The 10,417-nt window shown below is 30.8% G+C and overlaps 1 protein-coding gene across 1 annotated transcript; it reads right to left on the bottom strand.

Moving 5' to 3' along the window:
* Positions 1 to 278: 278 nt before the first annotated feature.
* LOC117175184 (RNA exonuclease 1 homolog) lies at positions 279 to 9,530 on the bottom strand. The gene is made up of 3 exons (XM_033364811.1): positions 9,276 to 9,530; positions 2,654 to 2,833; positions 279 to 1,668 (listed from the first exon to the last, which is right to left on the bottom strand). The coding sequence occupies exons 2-3, from the start codon at positions 2,778 to 2,780 to the stop codon at positions 521 to 523; spliced, it is 1,275 nt and encodes a 424-aa protein (XP_033220702.1). The 5' UTR covers positions 2,781 to 2,833; positions 9,276 to 9,530; the 3' UTR covers positions 279 to 520.
* Positions 9,531 to 10,417: the final 887 nt, after the last annotated feature.

Here is a 10,417-nt window from a genome sequence, read left to right as displayed (position 1 = left end):
CCTAGGCTTTAGCCCCAAAATCTTATAGACAATAAGTTATCGGATGAACTCGACGAATCTAGCGTACCTTTCAATTGAAAAATGCAATCAAAAATTGAATTGAATAACATGGTACCATCAAATTCAATTAAAATATAAATCTATTCAATTAATTTTTAAAAAAAATTATCCAAACAATTGATTTAATTTCTTTAATTTGGATAATTAGTAATTTAAATCAAATGAAATCAATTGAGTATGCATATCTTCTTTTTTGTTTTGTTTAATTACAAACAAACATGAATTCCCACCTAAAGGCCATCCAAAAAATCTGTCGAAGTTTTCTATGATTTAAGAATAGAAGATACCTGAAAAAGACATAATTTTAGTAATAGTTTATATTTTTTGAAAACCTTATTGTAAGCTGACTAATTTACAATCTTGTTACAGTTAATTTTCACTACCTAGTTTTTTGTATATACAAATATACAAATATTTACAAATATTTACAATATACGTTATATTTTAAATATTCCTACAATTATACATAAACATTTTTCTGCAAATCATCTTCAAGTTTGCATAACATTACGTCCATTGCAACTCGCGCATCTTCGATGGAGTCGTGCTTCGACATCTGAATTTCCATCTTCAGGAGACTCTTGGCCAAAGTTTTTAGACTATATCGGTAAGGAAATCCCTTTTCATGTGGGAAAAGATAACTCGTGTCTATGATGCGCTTGTGAATGAGGCGTAAAACGAGAAGGTCATTTTCGAGGCCATGTCCAAGGAGAATTGACTCTGCGTGAATAAATTTCAGAAGATCATTCTGTACATCCATGAGGGTCTTCGTTGCCTTGGAAACTTCTTCTTCAGTAATGCCGTGGATCTCCGTGCCGTAATCAATAACTACTTCCGAAGGTTTTACAAAGTGGTCATAAATTATGGCCCCGTCTATTTTCGCTACGGAGATTTTTATTAATTCCATGCCTTTCTTTGTGAATGACATTTCACAGTCTAATGCAAATACACCAAAACCACTGTGCGATGGAATCAAACACAAAGGCTTTGTTTGAACGAAACCAGCAAGTGGCCCATTGCATCCTGGACCAACACCAGTCCAAACATGACGTTTGGCTGTGGCGCATCCTCGGCTCAATTCTCTGGCGACACCACAACATTCCCAAATCTTTCTACGAAGTTTACCAGGATGGTAAACACACTCCTCGATCAGAAGGTATTCGCCCGTTTGGTTGTCGACGGGGAAGCTATACGAGCATCGTTTGCACTTCCTTAACAGAGGGGGCTTATGGTCGCGTGGGTGAACAAAAATTTGGCACTGTCCAGGAATAAACTCCTGAGCATCAGGATTTAAAGCTGCAAGCTTCTGCTGCTGGGAATCTTCCGGTTTAAATATAAATGCACAACCATGAAACCGATGAAAATCGAAAGGGAAGCCTCCATTCTGCAATTCTTCACAAGTCAGAAGGTACTTTTCTAGCATCTTCTCGATTCTCCAGTCGCTCAAGAACTTCAAGTTTCTTCGTCTGCTGCTTGGACAGTGAAGTAGGCATGAAAGTGTCGTTATAGATTTTGGGTCAGTTGCGTCGACGGATCTAGATGCTTCCGGACAACAACACTTCTCTGTGCCTGAATTCGATATCAGCATTAAATTGTGTTCAATAGGTGCTGTAAAAAAATTAAGGAATACGTTAATGACTTAACTTGTAATGAACTTACTAAAAAAATGAATAAATACGTGAAAAGAAGCACAATGAAATATTCGGTTCTCATGAGACAACAGATAATCATAATAAATGAAAAAGTCCAGTGGAAAAAAATGTTAATTTATGAATAAAAAAATGTTGGCCGATGGAAAAAGGCTAATATTTACCATATCTTATAAAAAAATTTCATTTTCTAATAACAAATTAAAAAAACGATGTTACAAATATTCTACCCTTGTTAATGTATTCTAAGACATATTTATATATTTATTAAATACATATATAAATAAAGGGTGGAAGGTTTATAGGTGTGCTAAACACCAATGTTCTCAAAACTGCGTTTTTTACATTTTTGTGCACTTTTAATAAAGGTCGATATAACTCAATTGTCAAAATTATGAAATTTCGCGCACATGCTCAGTGCTGTTTATGCTGTCACGTGTTTTACCCACTTCCCACTCCTTCGTGTTCAAAACACAAGTCCAAAACCTCCAACGGGTGTTGCCATGGTAACCGCCAATGCGCATGTGCGCGGAACTGGCCCTGATGGTTATCCATGCGTGACAAACATTAACGAATTCTTGGACGTTTGTGGTTCCACTTACCACTTACAGGGATCCTACTGCTTACTATTCCTTCTTGCTTCAAACTTACCTGTATCGCAGAGTTACCTCCTTCCCCGATTCTCAGCGATTTTATCAAGCAATCGACTTAATATTTAAAGATAAAAATAAAAAATGGCGGTTAACACATATAGAATTTCCACCCTTCAAATATGTATGTATTTATTATTTATTATTTTTATTATCAAAAACACTATCTCTGCTCCGTCGCCAAGATTTTAACATTGTACGTAAATTATTGGCATTCAAGTTACTTTCAAAAATTTCACTTGAAGACTTCAAATTCATTAGAGTAAAATAATCATGTGCCATAATATTAAATACCTTGAATTTCATGAAACTGAAGATTTGGATCCGTAGGAATAACATGCATTTCGAATGGCATTCCCAAGGGATATCCCATTGCGAATTCTACTGGAACTCCATAAACACCTCGAATAACGCCATCCATTTTGTAAGTGCGATATATTCTGATAGTATTTCTCAAACCGAATGATGGGTAGCCTGGAGTAGAAAAATATAAATAATGAATGAACTGTAAAAATAATACTGCTAAAAAACGAAGCGAAAGAGATCAAAAGGCGTATTTCCTTGATCGAATTCCGCCGTTAACCATGACGAATCTATAGTTTTTCACAAAACCAGGCTTGTCTGACACTGAAAAAGGAAATGCTTTTCTCTGTGTGTTTTTCTGTGAATTAAGGATTTCTATTTTTCAGTTGAGTAAATATTGAATAGAGGCAAACAGTAATTTCTTTGTTGATATTTCTTGAATACAATGAAATTTTTGTTTGATACAAAACAAATATTTCTTTGCAATAAATATTAAAAATATTAAGCCACAGAAATAATTTCTTGAGAGCTGGAAACCTAGTTTCTTTGTATTTGTTTTTCACACATATGACATATTTCCTCATTTTAATGAAATCGATTCTTTGAGTAAACAAATACGTATTTAAATTAAGTAATGTATTCGATCACGTGTGGATCAAATAATTTAGGTTTTTTTGAGTAAAGAGAAAAATTTCGAGATTAATAATTATTCATCGAATTGGAAAGAATATTTGCTGCTAAGATTTGACACAATTATTGTAAGTAAATAATTATATACATTTGAAAAACATTTTGTTAAATTAAATATTGATCTATTTCATTGGAAGAAGTCGTCGTTCGAATCATCATCGAATCATTTTTAATTTAATATTATGTCATATTTTGTTTCCATTCTACATTTATTTAAATTCAAACAACATTTGTTTGAATGCAATTTTTATGAAATTCGTTGTAAGAAACGTTTATTTAGTTCGTGAGAAAGAAATAGATAGATCTAAATAAATATTTCTTTCGATAGAAAATATGATTTACAACTTTTAATAGTTCGTGGCAAATGCCGCTATATGCCGCAGATAACATCATCCCACAATAGAAATTAGTTCTCTAGTTTAGATTATAACTTAGCTACAAATTGTCCCCATACAATTTATTGTAAATAGTAGTTCGTAAGTTAGTATATAAGTTAAATTATTGTTAGATATTAAACAGGTTTTTAGCACATTTTTCCTGCGAACATATTCACATAACTGTATCAAAGAAAACACAAGTATTATTACAAAATTAAACTCAAAATTAATTTAGGGGCAAAAAGATTAAGATAGATACCACACACACACACACACACACACACACACAAAATAAATAATAAAATTACATTTTCATTATAAATTAGATTTTTATATCTCAACTATTGATATTTGTTAAATAATGGTAATATTTTTGTAGGTCAATGGGATATTTGGTTAATTTGCGGGGTTTCTTTTTATAAATTACGTTGTTTTGAAAACAAGTCTGTCTTTTCTTTATATAAGGACTTGGTTCATTGGATATATTAATATTTTTTAAACTTTGTACGCTCCTTTGAACCAAGGCATCAGATCTTCCTAAAAATAAAAACTTTTACTTCGGCCGATAAATCTTAATTTATCTGTAAGAAATATTTTCATGATTTAAAATCACATTTGTCTATATCAAATACTTAATTTTTAAACCAAAATGTCTTATTTTCTCAACCAATAACAACGTTCCTTCGATTAGTTAATATTTCGATGGGTTCTACCAAGAACAGGCTATCTTGTTGTTACCGTTAAGAATTAGGCTAACTTCATTTTGTATGGAATTTAGTGAACACGTAGAAGTGTTAAAATAAATAAAAATCTTTTAAAATTTCTTGTTTTGAAAGTTATAAGAGCCTAAATTACCCATCGATTTCATTCACTGAAATAAATATTAATTTGGAACAATAATTTCATACTTTTGGTTTTGATCAAATTATTTCCTTGAATTAAATAAATGTTTTATAGTAAGTGTTCAGTACGATCATTTCTTTGAATCAAGTTTATTTTCTTTGAAACTACATTATGTAATCTTCTTTTAAATGAAAATTATTTATATATTTTGAAACGCTTAGACGCCGACATTAATGGAACTGAATGACTTCTTTAAACCAAATTTCTGTGTTTTGATTCAGTTTCAGGAACGATATTTTCGGAGATATCGACGATTTTTATCATACTTCATCCACCTCAATTCAAAATTATTTTTAGAAAAACTAAATTACAAATTAGTCTATTAAAAAGTGACAATAGTGCATTTGTATGCCCGTGTTCTGTATTATCCATCAAATAACAATTGTAATATTGTTTTATATTGTCTCCATAAGGTACTAAATAAATTAAAGTATACATTTATTTTTAGGTACAAAATTCTCTTTTACAAATTATTAAGGACTTTAATTATTTTTATTCGATAAAGAGCTTAATAAAGCGCGCGCGTAGAATACAAATTCTTTATAGGATTCAAAGAAAACCTTTTTTTTGTGTCCAGAAGTAATAGAAGGCGTTTTCGGTGTCTTTAATGCGGTTTTGAACCTTTTATGAGCGGATACAGTAGTAGGTTTCATAATTTCCATTTTTCATAATTATCATCCTTTAATTAGCAGACAAGTTTGTTTAATAATATCAACTACGAGATAGGGTTTTTCTCTATCAAACCTACACATTCTATTAGGATATTTTGTTAAAAAGAAATTATTTCCCCTTTGGCCCTCCGTTCTTTGGAGACTTTTAAATGGTTTTTTACGTTTCTCCTTATCGTTCTACGTGATCTCAGAGGATTTGTGTAAAGTTAATCAATTTAAAAATTCTGAAATCATGTATTTTAAAAATTTTATAGAAACTACTTATTTTGTATGATTATAAACGAATACGATGATATTTATCATATGCAATTCGTTATAATTATAGAGATTTCGGATTTGCTACCAAACCGAGGAACAGACAATTATACTCATGGTTCTTTCAAATATGTGAAATGGTAGGGAGGAACAAGAAAAAAAACAAGAAATGTACTACTTTATTACGAAAAAGGTAACCCTAACTGTATTTTTTTTTAATTTTCTCGGTATGGACTAAAAAAGTTGATTACCATATGTAGTGTAAGCTTCTTAAAAAGTCAAAAATGGTCTAGGAACATCGAATAAACTTCCAGGAACATGAAATTGAAATCTACTTTAAAATTGCACATATAACTGACTTCCTTTTTTTAAATTACTAACCTGTTCTAGAACATTTTACTTTACGTTTTATAACAGTTACCTAAAATCTTAAAAACAATTTCTGACTGCAAACTTTGTAAACATTCATTCTAATAAAATAGTAATTTTTATCTTTATAAATGAAAATTGAGATAAGTGACACTGACAGTGTCAATTGTTACGCAAGAAGACTAATAAGAAACTTAAAACTTTCCCTCATTTGCCCTTCGAAAGAAAATTGAAGACGTGAAATATTCTTTCCTAGTATTACTGTTTCGGTATGTAATAGTGTTTTAGTCAGTTCTTTGTCATGTGTGCAGGGGATACCGTTGGCGTTTTTTTTATATCAAAGAATTGTTCTATATTTGTTACATGGGTGATGGTCAAATTGCAGGCAAACTTGAAGTCCCAGTAATATAACATTAAATTAGAAACTCTTACTTATTTCTATTTAATAAATACTTATTATGATCCTCTACAAAATGTTCAGCTCGTTTTTTTAAATTTCTGTACCTATGAACTTAAATTTAATATAAGAACACCCCAAACGTCATTAGCGTTAGGTGTCCCGACCTCACTTTGTACAAGGGGATAAGGATTTTCTCCATTGTTTTGACAGTTAACCTAAAACACGTCTAATGTCTCAAGTTTGTAAACTTTAGAGGAACAAAACTTTAATTTATGCAAATTTTTTATTTCAAACACATAATATTGTATAAACCTGAAAGTCTGTCCCTCGATTTTTGTCGTTTTAATCTTCATATGCGTGCGCCTTTTTTTCTAGTAAAATATTTGTAGTTACAGTTGAGTAATAAAGAAATAATTATTTAACGTGTTCGTGAACCCAAAATTCTATCAAATTTTACTTAAAATGTAAATATATTTTTTTGTAAATCGAATAATAAAACTCAAAAATTTATTTGACAACAAAATTGTCATCAGAGATATTGCTTTCAAAAAACAGTTTCGGAGTAAAAAAAAAAAATAAATAAACTATTTCGATACCTGCTCAGAAGGTTTTTATATAATGCTCAGGCGTTTATTTGTGATTAGAATGCATTTTTTTTATAAATGTTTTTCATGATTGAAGCCAAAACTACGCATCCTATCAAAAAGTGGTTGATAAGAAATTTGTAGACCTTTTTTAAATGCACAATTTTTGTGTACTCATCTTTTATCGTATTTTGCATAGTTTGGCCGGAAAATGTAATTTTTGGATTTTTCATTATTTTGTATGCTGTTAAAAGTTGTTATCATAATATTGTAGTGCATTCAAAAAGCAACATTTCTCTTCTCTTAACTTTTTTTCATATCGTGCGTTATTTGGCTTAAAATGTTCATTTTCGTGTTTTTTGGTATTTCGTAAATGCTATAACTTTGATAATTTTTGATTTTATGAAAAAAGTCACTGGACAAATTGTTCGACATTTTGAATACTATGAATAACCTTACAGACAATTTTTGAATTTTGAAAAAGTGGTCTAAGCGAGTATACCAAAGGCCAATCTAATAGATCAATTTTTTCAAAAGTTATCGTGTTCACAAGCAGACACACACTCAGACCGACATAGACACATTCTTAAAAACCTGTTTTTCGGATTCAGGGGGTCTCAAAACGTGGTCATTTATGTGTTTTCGTACCTGGCATCGTTTTTCCAAAGATTTGATTTTTTTATTGTCAATATTATTTTTCACGATTAAAAGAAAAATTGCGCATTCTATCAAAAAACGATTTTTTGGGTAAATAAATTTTGTCTCTTTATTTTTCTGTAGCTTGTGTGGTTTGTCTAAAAATTAAAATTTTAGATTTTTAATGTTGTTGTTTTACGGATAAAACAAAACCTACGCATCTTATCAAAAAGTGAACAATAAAAAATTTGTAGATCTTTTTTGGGTGCAGTTTTTGACAATTCATCTTTTGACGTATCTTACATAGTTTGACAGAAAAATTGAATTTTTCCTTATTTTTTGTGCCGTCAAAATTTAAATTTTCAATTTTTCGAAAACATTCCAAAAGTTGTTATGATAATCTTGTAGGGCCTTAAAAAAGGAACGTTTTTCTTGTCTTGACTTTTTTGCGTAGCTTGCGTTATTTAGATTAAAATTTTGATTTACGTTTATTTTTTTAAGTTTTATAAATGTTATAACTCTGGTAATTTTTTTCCATCGAAAAATGTCACTAGGAGACAATGTTTGCATTTTCAAAGTCTACGAATAACCGAAAAGCGACTTTGTGAATTTCGAAAAGTGGACTAAAAATTTTCAAAATGCACTCACTTTTTGAATTTGTATCTAAAATGGCTGGCTAATGAACTTGATCTTCAGTTTTCAATACTAAAAGAGTATACAAAAGGCCAATCTAAAAGAGTTTGCACAAATCTAATACCTTCTCTGATGAAAGTGTAAAAATAAGATTGCAGTTAGGAAATGAGTAAGTATTTAAAGATCATTTATTCTGGCGTTCAGTATTATTCTCTGATGAAAGTAAATTTAATATTTTTGAATCTGATGGCCGTGGCAAAGGCCTAACACAGAATTAGATGAAAAAAATTACTATGTACGGTGGAACACGGGGTGGTGGGGTTATATGCCTACTTCTGGTGTTCGAATATTAGTGTTTATGGAGGGGATCATTGACAAATTGTATTATTTAAATATCTAGGAAGAAAACCTTAAACACAGTGCCAAAAAGTTAGGGCTAGGGAATAAGTTTTATTTTCAACATGCTAACTAAGGCAAGTTTTATTTCGAAATCTCACTTGTGCCAATACTTTTTGCCTTACTATAAACGATTTCAATCCGCTAATTCCTATTCAAAATTCGTAAATGAGACAACTCTAATTGATCAGATTTTTTTTTCTTTTTGTTTAGACATTTTTTAGTCGGATCGGAAATTGTGAGGTTATACTCCCATATTTAACACGCAAATTAAAAATTGTAAATCTGCGAGGGAGTACTAAAAATTATATAAGAAAGTGTCAAATTCTATTTTGCACTTCCATTTTTAACAAACATAAGCCATTTCCGTGAAACTTTGTTTCACGGTTTCTGGGTACGTGTGTCACAGTGTTCTATATCTGTTACAGAACTGTTACCAAATTTGAGGGATGACATAGTTGCTCGTTGGTTACTAAACTGTTCTAGACCATGTTACTTTATTTTACAATAGTTACCTGAAAACTTGAAAACAATTTCTGATTGTAAACATTCATTCTAAACCATTTAAGAAATAGAAGCACTTCGTCAAAAAATGATCACTCTATTTAAAATGCTAGAACATTCGGCTTATTATAAAGAGTGTAAAGCAATTGTAAAAATAAGCGTAAATCATGTTTTCCGATAATTCTTATTTCTTACCCACAAGTTCCTGGCTGTTTATAAATTACACTTGAGCTAGGCACTACCAAATTTAATGTAAGTAATGTTTGAAATTCCAAATAGTGAATTTGCTTGCATTTTGAGGTTCTACGTATCATATTCTTTCCTGAACTTTAAATATTTTTATGAGCTGTCAGCTGTCAGGTCGTGTCGTGATTTTCTCCTAAGCATGGTGGAACAAGACAAGGTTTCGCAGCACGCAGCTTTCTCGGCAACCAGCAGGGAATGTATCGCGGATATCCGCCATTGCCAACGCATCTTAGATCTTGTGTGCGTGCATGTACATAAAATCGAAGAAACTTAGATTGTGTTGAGTAAAAATGGCCGGCACAAACGTCACTTTCGTACACAAATAATTACTCCTTTTAAACTTGCACAACTTGCAAAACTCTCATATTTAATTATCCAGTATTTCATCTTCAAATTTCCTTTTGATTTTATTAAATTTTGTAAATTTGTATCTTTTATGCAAACAGTTTTCCATCTTTATTTCTACCCTACATGCAAACAAGCCATTAATTATTCACGCGTGTACATCACTATGCATTAGGCATTTTCACTTCAATCAACAGCTAACTTCACTTCACTGATTGCTGAAGGGAAAACAACCGAACAAATTCATAGAACAAGACTATTTCTGTAATACCTTTGTAATAATAATAATGATTATCGTTTTATTATTTCATTAAATAGTAACTGATAAATAAAAATATTTTTCATATAAACTTATATAGAAAAAATTAGCTTTTACAAAGTTATTAGCAAAATAAAAAAAACTGAATTCCATGAATTTGGTCTCATGTTTTCACCTTCAGCAATCTACGAAGTGAAGTTAGCTGTTGATTGAAGTAAAAATACCTAATTAATCTCATGCATAATTCGATACGTATTCTTGGGTCGACTCTATTTGTTAAATTTATTTAATTTATATTCTTAATTACAATATTAATGAAGTATTCTACCAATCAGTGCGTGCACAAATTTTTGATGACTTTAATAAATACAAATACAATTCAATCAATGTTACGTCCTACCTTTCGGATCCACTGAATAATATAAAGAATTATTCTTTGATTGGTGGATTCCCTTTCTAGTCGTAAGGTTCGCTGCTGACTGGCGTT

The sequence above is a fragment of the Belonocnema kinseyi genome, chromosome 6 (genome assembly GCF_010883055.1).
Source record: "Belonocnema kinseyi isolate 2016_QV_RU_SX_M_011 chromosome 6, B_treatae_v1, whole genome shotgun sequence".
Lineage (NCBI taxonomy): Eukaryota > Metazoa > Arthropoda > Insecta > Hymenoptera > Cynipidae > Belonocnema > Belonocnema kinseyi.
The sequence above is the reverse complement of the archived record's forward strand: the minus strand, read 5'-3'. Positions and strand labels throughout refer to the sequence as shown.